This window comes from Tursiops truncatus, chromosome 19 (assembly GCF_011762595.2).
Source record: "Tursiops truncatus isolate mTurTru1 chromosome 19, mTurTru1.mat.Y, whole genome shotgun sequence".
In the NCBI taxonomy this organism is placed as follows: domain Eukaryota; kingdom Metazoa; phylum Chordata; class Mammalia; order Artiodactyla; family Delphinidae; genus Tursiops; species Tursiops truncatus.
In genome coordinates, this window is record NC_047052.1 from 55,998,977 (window position 1) to 56,021,520 (window position 22,544).

The 22,544-nt window shown below is 42.3% G+C and overlaps 1 protein-coding gene across 1 annotated transcript; it reads left to right on the forward strand.

The window, feature by feature from the left end:
* The first annotated feature begins 749 nt into the window (after positions 1-749).
* Positions 750-22,133, forward strand: LOC101328492 (sulfotransferase 2A1-like). Its single transcript, XM_073795674.1, is given in 5 exon segments — positions 750-757; positions 17,715-17,901; positions 19,364-19,475; positions 19,478-19,540; positions 21,378-22,133. Coding segments are annotated over 5 exon segments (483 nt in total). The 3' UTR covers positions 21,491-22,133.
* Positions 22,134-22,544: the final 411 nt, after the last annotated feature.

A 22,544-nucleotide genomic window follows, 5' to 3' on the forward strand; every position in this document is an offset into this window, starting at 1 on the left:
AGGAGAAGGAGCAAATTTGAAGGGGGTGCGTGTTCTGAGCCTCGCCCGCTCCCTCCTCTGGGCTGATATAAGGCATCCTGGTTAGGAGTTTGCACCACACCCACAGCTCTTAAGAATGTTTTCTAACAAGAGTTCAGTAGTCATTGATGATTGTTTTAGAATTATTTTTTAATGATGATAAATGCAAAATGGCTGGCACAAAATCGCTTTCGAAAAATGATAGACATTACAGGTTTAATAGAATTCGTATCAGCTCATGCCAGCTATCACGTATCAAATACTCATCGTGTGCCAAAGCGTTATAAAACGCTTCTATTACTCAACCTTCACTGCAATCCCATGAATGTAGTTCCTCTCAAAAATCCGCAATTCACCAAGAAGAAAGTCAAGCCTGAAGCAGGCTGCCTCACTTGAACAGGGACACAGAGCAAGTAACTAGACCCAGCACACCTCCTTAATGTCAAAAGATCTGCCCTTAGCCACGCGTTTTGCCATCTCTGATATAGCGATTTCATAGCAATATCCAAGGGTGGTTTATAATAAGAAACATATATTTGGTCTTTGTTCCCATTCTTTAGGGCATAGAGCTCCTAAAACCCTTGGAATTTCATAAGTAATGAGAGTTGATAAAGGTGCTTTTGATACGTTAGTGAGATGGCTTTTGGCAAGCACGTAGGGACTCTGGACTGGTTGCCAGGGGCGCCAGCCTAGCGACTGGCGATTGTCAGCGGTCAGGGATTTAATCAAGCATGGCGAGGTAATGAAGCCTTTATAAAAGCCCAGGAGGGTGGGGTTCTGAGAGCTTCCAGGTGGGTGGACACATGGAGATTTGGGAGAGCGGAGCACCGCAGAGGGCATGGAAGCCCCAAGCCCTTTCTTCACACCTTGCCCTATACATCTGGTCCATCTGGCTATTCCTGAGTTACATTATTTTATCATAAACTGGTCATGTGGTGGGAGTTCCCTGGTGGTCAAGTGGTCAGGACTCCACGCTTCCACTGCAGGGGGCCCAGGTTCAATCCCTGGTCGGGGAACTAAGATCCTGTATGCCATGTGGTGCGTCCAAAAATAAATAAATAAAATAAGATAAAATAAAAAATTGGTCATCTGGTAAGTAAGATGTTTCTCTGAGTTCTGTGAGCCACTCTCACCAGTTAATTGAGCCCAAGGAGGGGGTCGTTGTAGCCTCAAATCCATAGCCAGTGGGTCAGAAGCACAGGTGACAACCTGGATATGTGTTTGGTGTCTGACATGGAGGGGACAGGGCAGTCTTGTGGGACTGAGCCCTTAACCTGTGGGATCTGAAGCTGTCTCTGGGTAGATATTGTTAGAATTGAGTTGAATTGTTGGACGCCCAGCTGGTGTCAGAGAATTGCTTGGTGTTGTGTAAAAAAAACACGCGTTGTAATTGGTGTCAGAATTGGAACATGTAACCCTTTTCTGGATTCCTCGGTCCTCTGTGCCCCTAGGAAAGGCCCCCCCCTTTCTTTTTTTTTTTTTTTTTTTTGTGGTACGCGGTCCTCTCACTGTTGTGGCATCTCTCGTTGCGGACCACAGGCTCCGGACGCGCAGGCTCAGCGGCCATGGCTCACAGGCTCAGCGGCCATGGCTCACGAGACCAGCCGCTCTGCGACATGTGGGATCTTCCCGAACCGGGGCACGAACCCGTGTCCTCTGCATCGGCAGGCGGACTCTCAACCACTGCGCCACCAGTGAAGCCCCCCCCCCCACCTTTCTTTTTGACTCTGAGCAAGACCAGGACAGCCCACGCACCTCCGAGTGATCCTCCGAGCCTTGGGGGAGTCTGGTGGTGATACAGGGCCTGCCTCACCTGCCTTCCCAATGCCTTTCCACGCCTGCATCATGGTGCCCACCCCACAGGGCAGGGGAAGTCTCAGATGCATCTACCTCATGTAGATGAGAGCCAGTCTGAGTACGAGCTCATTACTATTTCATGAAAATTAAAATCTAAAAAGTCCTCAGGCTGGGAATTCCCCGGCAGTCCAGTGGTTAGGACTCAGCGCTTTCAATGCCGAGGGCGAGGGTTCCATCCCTGGTCGGGGATCTAAGATCCTGCAAGCCGTGTAGCACGGCCAAAAAAAAAAAAAGTACTCAGGCTAATGGTTCTCAAATTGCGGGTCCCCTGACTAGCAACACTTGCACTTTCTGGGAGATTGTTAGAAACGCAAATTCCTTGGGGCCCACTCCAGACCAGAAACACAGGGAGTGTGGCCAGCACGCCGTGTTTTAACTGGCCTTCAGCTGGTTCTGATGTGCGATGTGCTCGAGTTTGAAAATGATGTGGAGAAGGGATAAACTTAGGGGGATTAGGAAACCCGGCTGATACGGTCATCCTGTGTTGGGGGTGGTGGGAGGAGGGAAACACTCCAAGACTTTTCTTTGTGGCTTCTTGTTATCGAATCACTCCTGCTGCTTGCCGCCTGCCCAATCAATACTCACAAATGTCGGTGGAATGGAAAGCTGCCTTTTATCAGGATGCCAGCAGTCTGGGGAGATGGTGGACTCAGCGTCTCCCCAAAACCACCTCTAAAGATTCTGCTCTGTCATGAAAACTTTTAAAGGGAAACAGGGAGGTCATCTCGGTTAATCACTGAGATGGGGGGTCAGAGTCATCACCATCCTCCACTGTGTGCAGGCTGTGTGCAGTCTTGTTGACTTCTTGTGATTTTTCTCTAGATGCTATCTTGTTCACACAGTTTGTTTGAAGGATTACTGAAGGGGAAGCTAGGGAAGAGATCTGGTCTGGTCATCAGTTAATTACTTATTCTTCATTTCTACATCTTTTTTTTTTTTTTTTTTTTTTTGCGGTACGCGGGCCTCTCACTGTTGTGGCCTCTCCCGTTGTGAAGCACAGGCTCCGGACGCGCAGGCTCAGCGGCCATGGCTCACGGGCCCAGCCGCTCCGCAGCATGTGGGATCTTCCCGGACCGGGGCACGAACCCGTGTCCCCTGCATCGGCAGGCAGACTCCCAACCACTGTGCCACCAGGGAAGCCCCTCTACATCTTTGATCTACGGAAAAACCAACAGGTTAGGCAAGGTATTGTGTGATCAAAAGATTTGAAAGGTGTGTTAGGGCCGGAGATAAGTAGAGCATGGGGGCACCTGGTTTAAGATTAGTGACAAGACAAAGGGATGCCTTCTGAAGAGAGCTCTTTCCTGCAAAGAGCTTTTTCCCGCCCAAAGCTGCTTATATTCTGACCACTTGAAGGGTCAGTTAAGGAGCGCTAGGCTCCTTACAGACACTTGAGAAAGTTAAGATTCTTACTCAGTACTTTAAGGGTCATAGAAACCTGATAACCGCTAAATTATGGCAAGGTCTGGTCCTTCGTAGTTGCAAAGCTTCACAGCAACCTATAGCATTTACTTAATCTCTTGCCCCTTGGAATCACCATGGCGGGGCCCCATCGCAGACACTGGGCTTCACTTGGCTCCAGGTGGTGCTGGGATGGTTTTTTTTTAAAGAAATTGTAATTATGTCATAGGATGGACGCATTAGCTAATGCTATGGTGGTAATCATTGCGATATATAAATATATCAAATCAACACATTTTATATCTTAAACTTACACAGTGTTATATGTCTGTTATAGCTCAATGAAGCTGGGGCCAAAAAAAAAAAAAAAAAACTCCCCAGGAGGCGCAGCCCAGGTTGAGAGCCTGGCATTTTAGTCCAGAAGCACGTCCGCATTCGTTCCTGCCGCTCAAGAGTGCCTGCCCTGCCACGAGGCTGTCAGCTGCACCTTGCAGACACCTTTGGGATGGGGTGGTGTTGGCAGGGGTCGGGAAGACAAATGAATAGGTAACCATAAGAATGTGAAAAGTGCTATGAGGAGGAAAAGTACAGGCTCCCAGGGGATCATGAGCAAGTAAGTACTTCCTTCACCCGAGCTGGGGGAGGGGAGGCGGGGCAGGGGGTACCCCAGGGACAATTTCTGGGAAGAAGCTCAGGGAAATGTAAAGGAGGAGAGATGAGGTGAAGGCGGGTGAGGAGGGTACACCACTTATGCCACGTCCCATGGCCCAGAACACCGGCTGCAAGGGAGGCCAAGAAGTGTAGCCTTGATCAGGCTGCCCTCGGACCAGCTGAAAGTCAGGGTTCCACCCCGGAGCTGGAAAGACCCTGACTACGAAGCAGAAGTTCTGCCAACAACGTGACACACCATCTCATGGAATCCTTGCTGCAACGCCTGTCTTATAAATGGAGACACTGAGTCACAGCCTCTGTCTCTGAGCCTCCGCTGCCACGTAGGAAGCATGACTCCCTCTGTGTACGCGTGAGGATTGATTTAAGAAACACGTGAGGCTGCTGGTACATAGTAGGGCCTCTGGTAGGTGTGAGATGCTCTTCTGAGAGACCCTGGCCCGTGGGAATGACTCGCGCGCCACCTGGTGGTTGAACAGCACGCAGCCGTGGTGCCACCTGGTGGCCGCATCCCGCAATTGCTCCACGGAACTAGGGGTGCTGCTTCTACCGGGGATCTCAATCTCGGCTCCCTCGGGGGAGCCAGGCGAATGGGGCAAGTGAGGGAAGCTGTCTGGCTGTGAGACGCAGGGAGCGATGGGAATTGTTGCATGCTGCGAAGCCATCCCAAATCTCCAGCAAAGCGTCGCCACGTGGAATGCAGACCTAGAATTAATTCTCTTAAATTGTGATACCCCCCCCAAGAAATTCCAATGCATGTGGAGAGCATCTCCATTTTCAGAAATGGGAACTAATCAAAATTTTTTTGCTAACACTATATTGGCCAAACACACGTGGAGGCTGGCTATAGCCCGTGGCTCACCACTTTGTGATGTCTTATAATATGGTCTTATGGTATTTTCAAAATAAATCTTCCCTCACCTTCTTTTTGGGGGACTGTGATGGTTAATTTTATGTGCCAACCTGACTGGCTCACAGGGTTCCCAGATGTTTATTTCTGGGTGTGTCTGTGAGGATGTTTCTGGAAGAGTTAGTGTCTGAATCGGTAGACTGAGTGAAGCAGATGGTCCTCCCCAATGGGTAGGGGTCACTCTCTCTGCCTGACTATTGAGCTGGGACATTGGTCTTCTCTTGCCCTTGGACTGGAACCACTGGCATTCCTGGTTCTCCCCGATTGTGGGACTTCTCTGCCAATCGTGAACCAATTATTATAAGACAATTTTTCATAATAAATATACAGTATATATCTGTATCGATATATCTCCTATTGGTTCTGTTTCTCTGGAGAACCTTGACTAATACAGTGACTTTTTATTAAGTGTCTCTTACGTGCTTATGCTTTACCTGCATTATTCTCATGTCATTGTCCCTGAAACTTAAAGGGTAGTTTCTTATTATTTCAATTTTAAAATCATTAATAATAGTACTGGCTAACTTTTGTCAAGTTCTAGTCTCCTGCTAGATATTTTGCTAAATGCAGTATGCAAATGACTTCCGTGGGTTTCTACACCAAGCCTTTGAAGTGGATTCTGCTGTCATCTTCATTTTGCATATGAGGAGACAGGCACAGAGAAGCTGAGTGCCCTCCCCAAGGTCACACAGCTTTTTTTTCTAATTTTTTGAAGTAAAGTTGATTTATAATGTGTTAATTTCTGCTGTATATCAGAGTGACTCAGTTATATACATATATATATATATTCTTTTTCAAATTCTTTTCCATTATGGTTTATCACAGGATATTGAATATAGTTTCCTGTGCTATATAGTAGGACCTTGTTGTTTATCCATACTATATAAACTAGTTGGCCTCTGCTAATCCCAAATTCCCAATGCCTCCCCCTCCACCTCCCTCCCCTTGGCAACCACCAGTCTGTTCTCTCCAAGTCTGTTTCTTTTTCGTAGGTATGTTGATTTGTGTTGTATTTTAGATTCCGCATGTAAGTGATATCATGTGATATTTGTCTTTCTCTGTCTGACTTACTTCACTTAGTATGACCATCTCCAGGTCCATCCATGTTGCTGCAAATGGCATTATTTCATTCCTCTTTATGGCTGAGTAATAGTCCATTGTATATATGTACAACATCTTCTTTATCCATTCATCTGTCGATGGACATTTAGGTTGCTTCCATGTCTTGGCTATTGTAAATAGAGCTGCAATTGAACACTGGGATGCAAGTATCCATTCGGATTATGGTTTTCTCTGGATATATGCCCAGAACTGGGATTGCTGGATCATATGGTAGTTCTATTTTTACTTTTGTGAGGAACTTCCATACTGTTTTCCGTAGTGGCTGCACCAATTTACATTCCCATCAACAGTGTAAGAGGGTTCCCTTTTCTCCACACCCTCTCCAGCATTTGTTATTTGTAGACTTTTTGATGATGGCCATTCTGACTGGTGTGAGGTGGTAGCTCATTGTAGTTTTGATTTGCATTTCTCTAATAATTAGTGATGTTGAGCATCTTTTCATGTGCCTGTTGGCCATCTGTATGTCTTCTTTGGAGAAATGTCTATTTAGGTCTCTGCCCATTTTTTTATTGAGTTGTTTGGGGTTTTTTTTGTTATTGAGTTGTATGAGCTGTTTGTATATTTTGGAGTTTAAACCCTTGTCAGTCTCATCGTTTGCAAATATTTTCTCCCAGGTGGTAGGTTGTCTTGGTTACACAGCTTTGGATGGTCTTTTGTTGCCTGGTTCACTGTCAGCCATAGTTACCACACTTCACTCATTGATCCTGTGTGTCTAACACCTCCAAACATTTGAGTTTTCCACCTCATATATAGGCTTTAAAAATTGACATGCCGGGGGCTTCCCTGGTGGCACAGTGGTTGAGAGTACGCCTGCCGATGCAGGGGCCGCGGGTTTGTGTCCCAGTGCGGGAAGATCCCACATGACATGGCGTGGCTGGGCCTGTGAGCCATAGCCGCTGAGCCTGCGCGTCCGGAGCCTGTGCTCCGCAGTGGGAAGGGCCACAACAGTGAGAGGCCCGCGTACCGCCAAAAAAAAAAAAAAAATTGACACGCGGTCATACAATATTTTTGAATTTGAGGCCTGAGGGGGACCATGAATAAGACTAGACCAATCCCCTAATTTGCCAGATAAAGAAACTGAATCCCATAATAGTTATTCAGGCAAAATCACATAGCTGGTTGTTTCAAAAAAAAGATGTAAAATACTGGAAGAAAATATAAAAAGTATGTATGGAATCTAGATGAGCTTGAAAAAGTATATCCATACACCTGGATATCGGTGGCAAGTACCGGGAAGGAGGGTGCATCAAGGCAAACCCAGCCTGGGGGGCAACAGATGTGGGGTCGACTTGGCAGGGTGAGGAGGCAGACAGGGCTGAATGTGGGTGTGTTGGGGGCCTCCAAGCCCACCCCCGGGTTGGATGATTCCCTAGGAAGCCTCACAGGTCTCAGCGTAGAGTTGTACTCCTAGCTATGGTTCATTGCAGCTAAGGATACATGACAAAATCAGCAGAGGTAAAGGCACATGGGGTGGGATCTGCAGAAAACCAGGCCCAAGCTTTCAAGTCCTGTCCTTGTCAGTCACACTGATCACACTTATATATATATATATATATATATATATATATATATATATATTAATTTATTTGGCTGGACCGGGTCTTCTTTTTTTTTTTAACATCTTTATTGGAGTATAATTGTTTTACAGTGTTGTGTTACTTTCTGCTGTATGACAAAGTGAATCAGCTATATGTATACATATATCCCCATATCCCCTCCCTCTTGTGTCTCCTTCCCACCCTCCCTATCCCGCCCCTGGGCTATGTGGCTGCTTCCCGCTAGCCATCTATTTTACCTTTGGTAGTGTATATATGTCCATGCCACCCTCTCACTTTGTCCCACCTTACCCTTCCCCCTCCCCGTGTCCTCAAGTCCATTCTCTACGTCTGCGTCTTTATTCCTCGGACCGGGTCTTAGTTGCGGCATGTAGGATCTTCTTTGTGGCATGCATGTGGGATCTAGTTCTCTGACCAGGATCGAACCCGGGCCCCCTGTATTGGGAGCTCGGAGTCTTAGCCACTGGACCACCCAGGAAGTCCCTACGCTGATCACAGTGAATTCCTCCAGTGATGTGACAACACCTGTGATGAAATCCAATTCATATTTTATGTCAAGACAAGAAAATTTAAATGTAAGAATTTTCTCTGCCTGTTTGGGCCTCCTCCCTCCCCTTCAATGTGTATTGTGCACCTGCCTTAACCAGACCTCCTCAGGAGATAAACTTCTTTCTTAATCTTGTGAGGGGCGACAATGACCCATGACCCACTGTTACCCAAAAACTGGATACCCCTCTTGGTGGGCATCGAACCAAAAGACACGACCAAGCCAAAGATTGGGATTAAGAAGGATGTATTACGGGCTTCCCAGGTGGCGCAGTGGTTGAGAGTCCGCCTGCCGATGCAGGGGACACGGGTTCTTGCCCCGGTCTGGGAGGATCCCACATGCCGCGGAGCGGCTGGGCCCGTGAGCCATGGCCGCTGAGCCTGTGCGTCTGGAGCCTGTGCTCCACAACGGGAGAGGCCACAACAGTGAGAGGCCCGTGTACAGCAAAAAAAAAAAAGAAAGATGTTGTACATATATACAGTGGAATATTACTCAGCCAAAAAAAGAATGAAATCATACCATTTGCAGCAACATGGATGGAACTAGAGATGATCATACTAAGTGAAGTTAAGTCAGACAAAGACAGACGTTATATGATATCACTTATATGTGGGATCTTAAAAAATGACACTAATGAAATGAACTTACTTAGAAAACAGAAATAGACTCACAGACATAGAAAACCAACTTATGGTTACCAAAGGGGTAGGGGTGGGGAGATAAATTAGGAGTTTGGGATTAACAGTTACCCACTACTATATATAAAATAAGTAAACAACAAGTATAGCACAGGGAACGATACTCAATATTTTGTAATAACCTATAAGGGAAAAGAAGCTGAAAAATTAGATATACATGTATGTATAACTGAATCACTTTGCTATACACTTGAAACTAACACAGCATTGTAAATTAACTATACTTCAATTAAAAAAATAAATTTAAAAAAATGTGATTCAGTGAAGTGAGCATATTAGAAAAGCTTGTTCCAAGCTATGGTGGCACACACCAGACAATCTCCCTGCTGCTGCTCCAGAGAATACTCGGTCCTTAATTAAATAAACCCTGGCTGCACCCCCAACCCCTAGGTACCCAACATTGATATGACCATATGGGAGGTGTCTCAACTGTAAATCAGCATCTGTATTTCAGAAGAAATGTAGGATTGGAACACATGTTTGAAATCCCACTGGGTCTTTCTAATCGTGAAATCATTTAGGGCATGTCTTTCCCACTTAATAGATCCACAGACCTCTGAGGCATAATCTCAGGACCCCTAAAGGAGGACCCTAACATTGAGTGACCCTGTGCTGTAAATATGCATCTTCACTCATCTTAGATTATAGTTTAAAACGTGACACCGAAGGTATTATCAAAACTGTGTGAAACTGAACTTATTTACAAAACAGAAATACGCTCTCAGACATAGAAAACAAACTTGTGGTTACCAAAGGGGAAAGGGGAGGATGAAATAGGAATTTGGTATTAACAGATACACACGCCTGTATGTAAAACAGATAAACAATAAGGCCCTACTGTATAGCACAGGGAACTATACTCAATATCTTGTAATAACCTATAATGGAAAAGAATCTGAAAACGTGTATATATATATATATATATATATATATACATATATATGAATCACTTTGCTGTGCAACCAAAAATGAATAAATACATAAAAGGAAGAAGAAAACATGTATGAAACTCCCTCAAACAATCGTATGTGATGTGATAGTGGAAGTATGATCAAAATATTCTAACGTCACAGTGTTTTTCATAATATTAATATTGTACTATGTTTCTATTTGTTTGCTTGTTTATTGTCAGGTATATTTATTTTACTGTGATCACCATGATTATGAAGACCAGGTTTATTTTGTAACTTTTTATTTTTTTTTTTACCATTTTACACCAACCTACCAGAATGCTTAAAACAATATAGAGATTTAAGAAAATATTGGATGGTGGGCATGTAAATTGACGCAACCAGTATGGAAAACAGCATGGAGGTTTATCAAAAAATTAAAAATAGAACTACCATTAGATCCAGCAATTCCACTTCTGGGTATTTATCTAAAGAAAACGAAAACACTAATTTGAAAAGATAGATGCACCTCCATGTTCAATGCAGCCTTATTTATGATTACCAAGATGTGGAAGCAACATAAGTATCCACTGATGGATGAATGGATAAAGAAGATGTGAGATATATATATATATGTATATATACATACATACACACAGTTGACCTTTGAACAACATGAGTTTGAACTGTGAGTTTCATTTATACAAAGATTTTTTTCAATAAATATAGTACTGTATTTTCATTTTGTTGCTTTTTATTTTTTAATAAATTTATTTATTTTATTTATTTATTTTTGGCTGCGTTGGGTCTTCGTTGCTGTGCACAGACTTTCTCTAGTTGTGGTGGGCGGAGGCTACTCTTCATTGCGGTACGCGGGCTTCTCATTGTGGTGGGTTCTCTTGTTGCTGAGCATGGGCTCTAGGAGCATGGGCTTCAGTAGTTGTGACATGCAGGCTCAGTAGTTGTGGCTCGTGGGCTCTAGAGTGCAGGCTCAGTAGTTGTGGTGCACAGGCTTAGTTGCTCCGCGGCACGTGTTATCTTCCCGGACCAGGGATCGAACCTGTGTCCCCTGCGCTGACAGGCAGATTCTCAACCACTGCACTACCAGGGAAGCCCCATTTTATTGCTTTTTAAATTAACTAAGTGTGGGGAAATGTTTCTGTTCGATTAGAGAGCACAGTATGTGGAATCAAAAGAATTAGGGTTTGAGTCCTGATTCTATCCAAACTGTTTCCACTTCCTGCCCTTGGGTGAGTATCAGTTCCTTTGCTTTTGAAGCAGAGATAGCAGTACTTGGGTTTTCCACCGTGTAGGGGGTAGTACCCCCAACCCCTATGTTGTTCAAGGGTCAACTGCACAGTGGAATATTACTCAGCCATGAAAAAGAATGAAATCAAGCCATTTGTGACAACATGGATAGACCTTGAGGACATTCATGCTTAGTGAAATAAGTCAGATAGAGAAAGATAAATACCACTTGATCTCATTTATATGTGGAATCCAAAATTAAAAAAAAAAAAGCTCATAGATACAGAGAACAGATTGGTAGTTGCCAGAGGTGGAGGGTGGGTGGTGGGCAAAATGGGTAAAGGAGGTCAAAAGGTACAACCTTCTAGTTATAAAATAAATAAATTATGGGGATGTGATGTACAGCCTGGTGACACTAGTTAATAATGCTGCGCTGCATATTGGAAAGTTGCTGAAAGAGTAAATCTTAAGCATTCTCATCACCAGAGAAAAATAATTCTGTAACTATGTCTGGTGACCAGTGTTAACTAGACTTATTGTGGTCATCATCTGGAATCATTATGCTTTACCCCTGAAACGAACATCATGTTGTATGTCAATTATACCTAAGTAAAATAAAATAATAAAGAAAGAAAATATTGAATGAATGAAAGAATACATGAAACAGGAAAGCAAACAAACAAAAAATAGTCCAAGACCACACTCTGTAAAATGATTATGACTTTACGCCAGAAAATTCTGGTTTGAACCTCAGTTCTCCAGATTTTGTCTATGAACAAATAGTGCAATGTCGTTGAAGCTCCATTTTTGTGTGCTTAAACCAGCAGGATTTATTCATCTGTGCTAAGGGCTGGGAGGAATGTGATGATTAAGATGACCTCAAGCCACATCTGAAAGGAATGTGTAGATCATTTGAAAAAAGACCAATAACAGACAAAATTTGTTAGTTTCCGTAGCGACCACATTTTTTACTGACAGCCTAGCTTAGATCAGAGCCTAAAGCATACTCAATGAATTATATCTATTTTAAGAAATATAATAAGTAGATTAAGAATCTGCTTATTGTTGTTTATCTATTTTATATATAGTAGTTTGTCTTTGCTAATCCCATACCCCTAATTTATCCCTCCCCGCCTTCCTCTTTGGTAACCGTTTGTTTTCTATGTCTGTGAGTCTGTTTCTGTTCTGTAAATAAGAACAGAAGAGAAACATTTGTGTGTTTGTGTCATATTTTAGATTTGACATTTGATTTTAAACATTTGTGTCAATTGTGTCATATTTTAGATTCCACATATAAGTGTTACCCAGCTCAGATTATGACCGCAGTGGAGTAAAGCAATGATCCGAATTGGAAATGACCTGATATAACACTTGATCCAGCATGTCCTAGCCCAGGTTTACTAACATAAAACTAGTTCCTTTGTTTTTAAAAAGTTTGTTTTGAGAACCCTGAAAGTTTGTTTCCTCTTGAGGTTTCACCATCTACAGCAGCATGAGTTTATTCATGCCATCATTTTGAATATTATAAACGAACCCTTATATACAGTTGGCCATTCACATCTGTCTGATTAGTACCTGGGAAATACTGATATCGTAGAAATTCCTAGGAAAAGATAGTGAGGCCTGGAACATGAAATTCCAGGAATAGCAGTGAATAGGGCAGAATCCCAATAAAAGTCAGACTTCTTCAAAATGTAATAACATCATCTGCCTCTCAAAACTTTAAAGACCATCATTCCATGTATCATAAGGTTCTTAAGGGCAGAAACAATCCATATATTATACACTGCTCCTTCTATAGAATCTAACTAAATGTCTGGCACATTGTGGGTTCTAAATATATTTTGTTAAATAAATGAATTAAAGACTAAATTGTAGCCAGACACTTTAATGGGCGTTGGCATTTTCTCCATTTGTGAAAAGCGTGGAGCAAGGGAAATGGATACATTTATTCTCATTTTCTCTTTTTTTACAATTTAAGTGTATTTATGTAATGAGAAATCCCAGAGATGTTATTACTTCCGGTTATCATTTCTGGAAAATGGTAAAGGTGATCAGAGAGCCAGAATCATTTTAAGAATATTCGGAACGGTTCCTTCAAGGAAATGGTGAGTTTGACGCAAAATGTGGACTCCAGGTGGAATGGGGAAGTTTCTGCGTCTCATCCCCAGGTCTTACTGTCCCATGATTTAAACAACCACATTGTAATCGAAACCTAGATGTCGCTAAATCTGTAGTCCCTCCTGTTAACAACAGAAATCTTAGCCAATGTGCTTTGTGTTCTCCCCAATTTTTTCTAAATATAATAAACATATAAAAAGATAATTCACCACACTCAAAATAAGAGAAGTATGAATTCAAACTACAATGATATACAGTTTCTCATCTGTCACAGTGGAAAGTGTATGCCTTTCCTCTCCTTGCTGTAACAAATTACCACAAATTTAATGCTTTAAAACAACAGAAAATTGGGAATTCCCTGGTGGTCCAGTGGTTAGGACTTTCACTGCTGAGGGCCCGGGTTCAATCCCTGGTCAGGGAACTAGAATCCCACAAGCCACCTGACGTGGCCTAAACTAAACTAAATAAATAAAACAAAAAAGTATCTTACATTCTGGAGTTCAGAAATCCAAAATATGCCGTATGGGCTAAAATTAATGGCGGGTGTGGTTACATTCTGTTCTTGAGGCTCAAGGAGAGAATTCACTTCTCGCCTTTTCCAGCTTTTAGAGGCTGCCCACATTTCTTGGCACGTGGACCACATCCTTCCACACTCTGCTGTCATCACATCTCCTTCTCTGGTTCTGACACTCTTTCCGCTCTCACATAAGGACCTGTGATTACGTTGTTTCTACCTGGATAATCCAAGATAATCTCTCCCTTTGAAGATCCTGAATTTAATTGCATCTTCAAAGTCCATTTTGTCATGAAAAGTAACGTATGCAGAGACTTGGGGATCAGGCTGTGGACACTTTTGTGTGGCTATCACTCTGCTCTAGCACAGCTAGCATTCAAAACATTTGACTCACGCTGTGGCGGTGAGACTCTGGGTAGACCAACACGCTCATATGTTGCTGGTGGCATGGATAACAGTACTAACCCACGTAGGGTCATCTTGCAAATTCTAACATTCTAGCATTTACACATTCATGTTTAACTCCCCTTTCTCCAGTGGAAAAAAATACACTAGCAAAAATACAAAAAAAAAAGTTGCGGTGGGGAGAAGCAGAAGATGGATTTACTAGACTGTTCAAATTATCCTTATTTGTAATAGCAAAAAATAAAGTTGCCACCAAATATATAATGAAATGCTACTCAACTTAAAAAAATGGAATGTTGCCATTCTATTACAGAGTGACCTCTAGAATCCACTGCTAACTATTTTAAAAATTGAGATGTGGAGAAAAGTTTGTAGCGTAGGCTACCAATGAACAACGACAGAGGACAAGTACAGGAAAGGGCATGAGGAGAGAAGAGTTTGGTAAAATTTGGAGAGTTGGGTGCAATAAGAAAGAAGCAACTAAATGAGGTGGATGGACCTAGAGTCTGTCATACAGAGTGAAGTAAGTCAGAAAGAGAAAAACAAATACCGTATGCTAACACATATATATGGAAACTAAAAAAAAAAAAAGGTTCTGAAGAACCTAGGGGCAGGACAGGAATAAAGACTCAGACATAGAGAATGGACTTGAGGACACAGGGAGAGGGAAGGGTAAGCTGGGATGAAGTGAGAGAGTGGCATGGACATATATACACTACCAAATGTAAAATAGATAGCTAGTGGGAAGCAGCCACATAGCACAGGGAGATCAGCTCGGTGCTTTGTGACCACCTAGAGGGGTGGGATAGGGAGGGTGGGAGGGAGGCTCAAGACGGAAGGGTTATGGAGATGTATGTATACATATAGCTGATTCAATTTGTTGTACATCAGAAACTAATGCAACATTGTAAAGCAATTATACTCCAGTAAAGATATATATAAAAGAAGCAACTAATATCTGCCTGGTCACCATCAGAGACAACCTTAAATATTGTATTAAAGAGCTTGGTTTTTTTTTTTTTTTTTGGCTGCTCTACATAGCTTGTGGGATCTTAGTTCCCCGACCAGGGATCGACCCCGCGCTCACAGCAGTGAAAGTGTGGAGACCTAACCACTGGACCGCCAGGGAATTCCCAAGAGCTTGGAATTTAACTTATGTAATATTTTGATTAAAAAAATATTATTTCTGAGGAAAACTCTAAAATTTTGGATCTGGATTTCCATCAAAGATATTTTTAAAGGGCTTTAATGCCAAAAAATTTTAAACACCTGTTTCGGTTGTGTCAGCTTGTCCAATGCTCTGGAATCCTATTTGATTCCCTTGTAGAGCCACAGAGGAAACATATTTTTAACTACTACAATTTTTCCTGTCACAAACATGCTCCTCCTGGCCATAATCTTGGACGTTCCTGGATGAAATGCCCTCCTTTAAGAGGTCCCAGTGGGGACTTCCCTGGTGGTCCAGTGGGTAGGACTCTGTGCTTCCACTGCAGTGGGTATGGGTTCGATCCTTCATCGGGGAACTTAGATCCCACAAGCTGCACGGCCAAAAAAAAAACAAAAAACAAACAAACAAAAAAACAGTTCCCAGTGTCTGTGTGCAGACAGTGAATGTTCAACATTTTACTAGCTGTTTTTTCAGCAGAAGGAGGACCTAACTTCTAGGAGCCTCAATTTCCCTATTGAATTTGGGAGTGTAATAATTGAGACTGTGCTGAAACCTGCTCCACACTTGTAAGAAAAAATTAGGTGTCTTTATTGCAAGGTAGGGAAAAATCTTGCCTTTTGTTTTTTTAACTTCTTGGAGTTTATCATCTAATTATGTCAAACACAACTATCTCTCCTATTTAATTATACCAAACCCTTAGTTGCAAACAACCTTAAACATAAAAAACAGATCAAGCAATTATAATTAAACATTTATTTATTTATTTATTTGGCTGCACCGGGTCTTAGTTGTGGCATGCGGGTTCTTTTTATTTGCGGCATTGGAAATCTTAGTTGCGGCATGTGGGATCTAGCTCCCTGACCAGGGATGGAACCCGGGTCCCCTCCATTGGGAGCATGGAGTCTTAGCCACTGGACCACCAGGGAAGTCCAAGCAATTATAATTAAACAGGATAAATAATTCAAGCACGTCTCAGTGAATCCAGCATAAGAATTCAACGAGCTATATTCCTGTAGGAATAGCTGGAACCATGGGATTAAACAGAAGATCTTATATCTCTGCACCTTTCTCCTTGAAATTTTCATCTTCTGAACAAAAAAAAGCGATACACACACACACACACACACACACACACATGATGAAATACTACTCAGCCATAAAAAAGAATGAAATAATGCCATTTGCAGCAACATGGGTGGACCTAGAGATGATCATACTAAGTAAAGTAAGCCAGACAGAGAAAGACAAATACCATATGATATCACTTATATGTAGAATCTAAAATATGATACAAATGAACTTATTTACAAAACAAAAATAGACTCACAGACATAGAAAGCAAACTTATGGTTACCAAAGGGGAAAGTTGGGGGGATAAATTAGGAGCTTGGGAGTAGCAGATACAACTACTATGTATAAAATAAATAAACAACAAGGTCCTACTGTATAGCACAGGGAATTATATTTAATATTTTGTAAAAAACCACAATGGAAAAGAATATGAGAAATTTTTTTTCTTTTTTTTTTTGTCTCAACATAGGTTTCTGCTAGTTTGGTTCGCATGATATGAAAGAGAGCTGACCATTTCTGAATTGGGGAACTTATATAGTATTGTGCAGTTATACAAGGAGAGACAGAAAGTTTGCTCTTTTTTTTTTCCTCTGGAAAGTTTACTCTTGATATGAAGACCAAATATCTCAGGGGAAGAGACACAGGTTTGCATGTGTCTAATGCCTTATTCAACAATGTCTAAGTGACAGGATCATTTGACCTACAACTCCTCAAATGCACATTGTGAAAGGAAAAAAAATTTTTTTTCCACACTATGTGCTGTTCCAAAGGTTTGGGATGGGTGAAGGACATACAAAAGACATGTGTTTCTGGTATAGGGGAAAGAAACTGTATTCATAGCAGAAAGAACAAAGACATGGACTCCAAATTAGGAGTTTAAAATTAGCTCTTTCATTTGCTAACTGAATTCTTTTTACAGTTCAAAAATCTCATCACAGGTAGATGTGACACATTTTTTTAAACTTTTTATTTTATGTTGGAGTACAGTTGATTAACAATGTTGTGATAGCTTCAGGTGTACAGGAAAGTGATTCAGTTATACATATACATGTATCTATTCTTTTTCAAATTCTTTTTCCATTTAGGTTGTTGCATAATATTGAGCAGCGTTCTCTGTGCTATACTGGGTCCTTGTTGGTTACCCATTATTAAATAGATGCCCATCTTTTTTTTTCTTTTTTTTTTTTTGCGGTATGGGGGCCTTTTACTGTTGTGGTCTCTCCCGTTACAGAGCACAGGCTCCGGACGCACAGGCTCAGCAGCCATAGCTCACGGGCCCAGCCGCTCTACGGCATGTGGGATTTTCCCGGACCGGGGCACGAACTCGTATATCCCGCATTAGCAGGCGGACTCTCAACCACTGCGCCACCAGGGAAGTCCTAGATGCCCATGTTAAATACTGCATTGTATATGGCACCACCTGGTGGCCATCCAGGCAGTAAAGGCAGAAATTCTATTTCTCACGTCAACGAAAAGGAAAGGACAAGGATTCCTCCCGCTTTGCTCACTTGCTCATCAGACACATAGGGTGTGCATCAAGCGGGCAGCATTCCCGAGGCGGTGGGGTCCACGAGAGTGAACCAGGTACTTCTCTCTCCGCTTCTCTTTCAGTGCTGTATGGATCGTGGTTTGACCATGTTCACAACTGGCTGCAGATGAAAGGAAAAGAGAATTTCCTGGTGATATCGTATGAGGAGCTGCAACAGGTAACCATTCTCTCTAGCTCCATCTCATGGCTGTCTATCTTCCATCCATTCGTTCAATTTAATTTAATTAATTAATTTTTTAACATCTTTATTGGAGTATAATTGCTTTACAATAGTGTGTTAGTTTCTGCTGTATAACAAAGTGAATCAGCTATTCATATACATATATCCCCATATCTCCTCCCTCTTGCGTCTCCCTCCCACCCTCCCTATTCCACCCCTCTAGGTGGACACAAAGCACCGAGCTGATCTCCCTGTGCTATGCGGCTGCTTCCCACTAGCTATCTATTTTACATTTGGTAGTGTATATAAGTCCATGCCACTCTCTCATCCATTCTTTAATATTTCTATTCTACCCTTTCAATCGGATCTAATCCCTGGGAGGAAATCAAGAGGGGTCATTTCTTCTTTGACCTCCTTAGGTTGTACACATTCTTTCTTCAATTTTCTCATTTATTTCTTTTTACAACATTTAATGCAGGCACTGACAAAGAGTTTAGTAACATACTGAGGGCTATCAGCGATTTCATGGCAAAAATCTGAAGCAATCTGGGAACCCAGGGGCAGTGTCCGGTGGGTATGGAAGGCAGATGGGGCTTGGCAGGGTCAGGATAGAGGCAAAAGTATTTACATATTCCCAGACCGACTGATAGGAATTGAATATGTCAGTATTCATAGGAAGCATTGGCTGACCTCCAGAGAAAGTGGCCGACGTAAATTTTTTTTTAATTAATTTCATTTTGGCTGCATTGGCTCTTCGTTGCTGCGTGTGGGCTTTCTCTCGTTGCGGTGAGCAGGGGCTACTCTGCATTGTGGTGCATGTGCGTCTCGTTGCAGTGGCTTCTCCTGTTGTAGAGCATGGGCTCTAGGCACGCAGGCTTCAGTAGCTGTGGCACATGGGCGCAGTAGTCGTGGCTCGCGGGCTCTAGAGCGCAGGCTCAGTAGCTGTGGCTCACAGGCTTAGTTGCTCCGCGGCATGTGGGATCTTCCCGGACCAGGGCTTGAACCTGTGTCCCCTGCATTGGCAGGCGGATTCTTAACCACTGCACCACCAGGGAAGCCCGTGGCCAACGTAACTTTAAATAGACTGTCTCAGGACTTCCCTGAGCCACAACTACTGAAGCCCATGAGCCTAGAGCCCGTTCTCCACAGTAAAGAGAGGCTACTGCAATGAGAAGCCTGCGCGCAGCAACGAAGACCCAATGCAGCCAAAAATAAATAAATAAATAAGTAAATAAATAAATAAATAAAAATAAAGTAAAAAATAAATAGACTGTCTCTTATAAACACTCCTCTGTCCCACACTTGGACTGCACATTTCCAGACGAGCATGACGAGCTCATCCTCTTCCTGCTTTCGCTTATTTTCTGTCTCCGCCTGGTCATCACTCTCTGCTGTCTCTGTTTGCTCTCTTTTTCCCCGATTGTCATTTTCTTTCCACTCTCTGTGGTTCTCATCCTAGGACATACAAGCTAGTGTAGAGACGCTCAGCCACTTCTTGGGCAAGAAGCTAAGCCCAGAAGAACTGAATGCAGTCCTCAAGAATGCATCCTTCAAGACCGTGAGAGATAATACAATAGCAATTATTCCCGATCACCTGATATCTTTATGGATCAAAGCAAAGGTTTCATGAGAAAAGGTAAGAGAGCATTTTTTAAAACTGAAGTATATTTGATTTACAATATTATATTAGTTGCAGGTGATTAGTTGCAGGTGCAGCATAGTGAGTCAGTATTTTTATAGATTATACTGCATTTAACATTATTACAAAACAATGGCTACATTCCCTGTTCTGTACAATATATCCTTGTTGCTTATTTATTTTATACATAGTAGTTTGTACCTCTTAATCCCCTACTCTTATCTTGCCCCTCCCCCCTTTCCTCTCTCCACTGGTAACCACTAGTTTGTTCTCTATATCTGTGAGTCTGTTTCTGTTTTGTTACATCCATTCATTTGTATTATTTTTTAGATTCCACACATAAGTGATAAAATACAGTGTTTGTCTTTCTCTGTCTGACTTATTTCACTGAGCATAATACCTCCAAGTCCATCCATGTTGTTGCAAGTGGCAGAATTTCATTCTTTTTTTATGCCTGAGCATTTCTAATTTTAGGACCTGGAAGAAATGGACAGAGAATTCCTCTGCTTCTGTGGATAAACTAAGATATGGGGCGAGGAAAATATCTGAGTCTATAAAATCACAAAAGTGGCACCTGACTTGGAGAGTTTAAGGAATGATTTGGGATATTTATAAGGTCCTAAAGAAAACTTGTGAAGATGAAGCCCTGCCTATGAATAATGTATTTCCCTGTCCCCACTCATGTCCTCGGTGTTGGTTGTTGTGTAGAGCACCCTCACATTTTCTTGTTAGAGTTCCCGCTCACAACACTGGTGTGGTCCCTCGCCCCATGGAGTGACCCTCCCTTTACAAGTATTGACAATGGGAATATCTATTCCACCAAAAGGAGCTGGCAAATAGAAACCCTGGGGAAAGAAAAATGAGGGGAAAGACATGTGACTTAGCTCCAGGCCAAGCCTTCTGTTGAGACCCTATACTAGAGACCAAAGATGTTCACTACACAGAAGGAATGAGGGTGTTGATGGCAGGTAGTGGGTAGTTTCCATTTTCAACCTGCAGTGTACAAGAGTGGGGCTGGGGAGACCTCAAGGAAAAGATGACATGTGACTGTTTGCTTGGTTACCCAAGGGAAGAGCATTCGAGGTAGAAAAAACTGCAAGGTACAAAACACTGGGTAGTGCTGTTTGCGGTGATATTCAAGGGTGGAGAGTTAAAAATAAAAGGAAAGGGACTTCCCTGGCAGTCCAGTGGGTAAGACTTCGCCTTCCAATGCAGGGGGTGCAGGTTCGATCCCTGGCTGGAGATCTAAGATCCCACATGCCTCGTGGCCAAAAAACCAAAACGTAAAACAGAAGTAATATTGTAATAGACTCAATAAAGACTTTTAAAAAATGGTCCACATCTAAAAATAAAAAATAAAATAAAAAGAAAGAGAAGGCATGATTTGGGGGTAGCAATCAATCACAAGTACACCATGTCTACCTACACGACCCAGGGTAAGAGCAGCGTGGGAGAAAAGAACCTCCACTGTCCTAAAGAAATGTGTGGCTGGTTAAATGAGGTATACATGTAATATCCTAACACAGTGCCTGGCATATGAGAAATTACTTCATGTAGGTTAGGTGTTATTACTGTTGTGGTTGCCTTTTGTGATTATTCAAACCTCACAATATAAACAGATTGCAAACTGGAGACTCAAATATACTACCAAAAACCAGTGGCCGTCGGACTCTGGACAAGAAACTTTTAACCACTCGGTTATATTGCCTTGCAATTTCCAGTTCAGTGTTCGTGACAGATTGGCAGTGGTGACAGACACAGAAGACGCTCAAGTGAAGTCTTGAGACCTTATTTATAAACCTGATCTGGACTTATTTTTTTGTATATTTGACAGGAATCATTGGGGACTGGAAAAGTCACTTTACAGTGGCCCAGAGTGAAGCCTTTGATAAAATATACCAGGAGAAGATGGCTGGGCTCGCTCAAGACCTATTCCCATGGGAATAATGGCCTTATATTCCTGGATCAGATATAGATGCTGAGTTTCCTGATGTTCTTGTGTTCGAGCACGCTCATAGGAAGCAAATTGTAATCCTACAATTCAATATGTGGTTCATTGAAAATAACCATGTTCTAAGAATACTATTTCATAATAGGTGGAAGTCATATAATATTTAAATGTCAGTGCCATAAATGAAGTTTTAATGGAACACACATACATGCACACACACACACACAAAAGAATCATGTTCCTTATTAACTGTAAGCCATGCCAGCTTCAAAAAGTTATATAATATTTCAAACACACAGAATAAGAAAGAAAACAATATTTTAAACCTCATATGAATTCTAACCTGTTAAAAAATAAAAGTGAATACTTTCCCATATTGGTGAGTATATGAAAGTCCACCACAGAACATTACATATATTAATATACTTACCTCTTCTTCTGTAGCCATTCCCCAATCATATCTTCCCTCTGTATCTTTGGCATCTCATAATTAGTAACTACTCAGAGTTTAGCGTGTATGTTTCTGTAGGGGATACCTTGTTCAGATCACCACACCGACGCACTTATGCTCCAGCCGCTGTGAGGGAGCCTGCTGAGGGCTTGCAGGTGCCCTCTTATCTGCAACATTGCTTTGAGCAAAACGAGAGACATCTTTCCTGGAAGATTAGGCTTTCCGAAAAACAAACGGCACCCAGCAAATGACTTGCAGAGATAAATATTAAAGACTAACACCTTGTGCTAGGAAAGGAGCAGATTCGTGGTGTGCTTTGTTGTCAAGCTCTCTGGGGGACGAGAACAAACCACATCTGTGTTTGGCTTCTTCCCCAAGACCCACCACTCACCCCTGCCGGGTTGTGCTGGCCTCACTCCTTTTCAGAGCACACTCATTCATTGAATCATTTATACAAAAGCACCCATTTCAAGCTGTTTCTAAGAAACCCAACTCAAGAAACTTAACCCCAGAAGCCATCCTAGGAATAAAACTGTGAAGATGGGATTCTGGAATTGATCACTTACCAGCCAGACACCAATGAGGACCCCAATACTAGC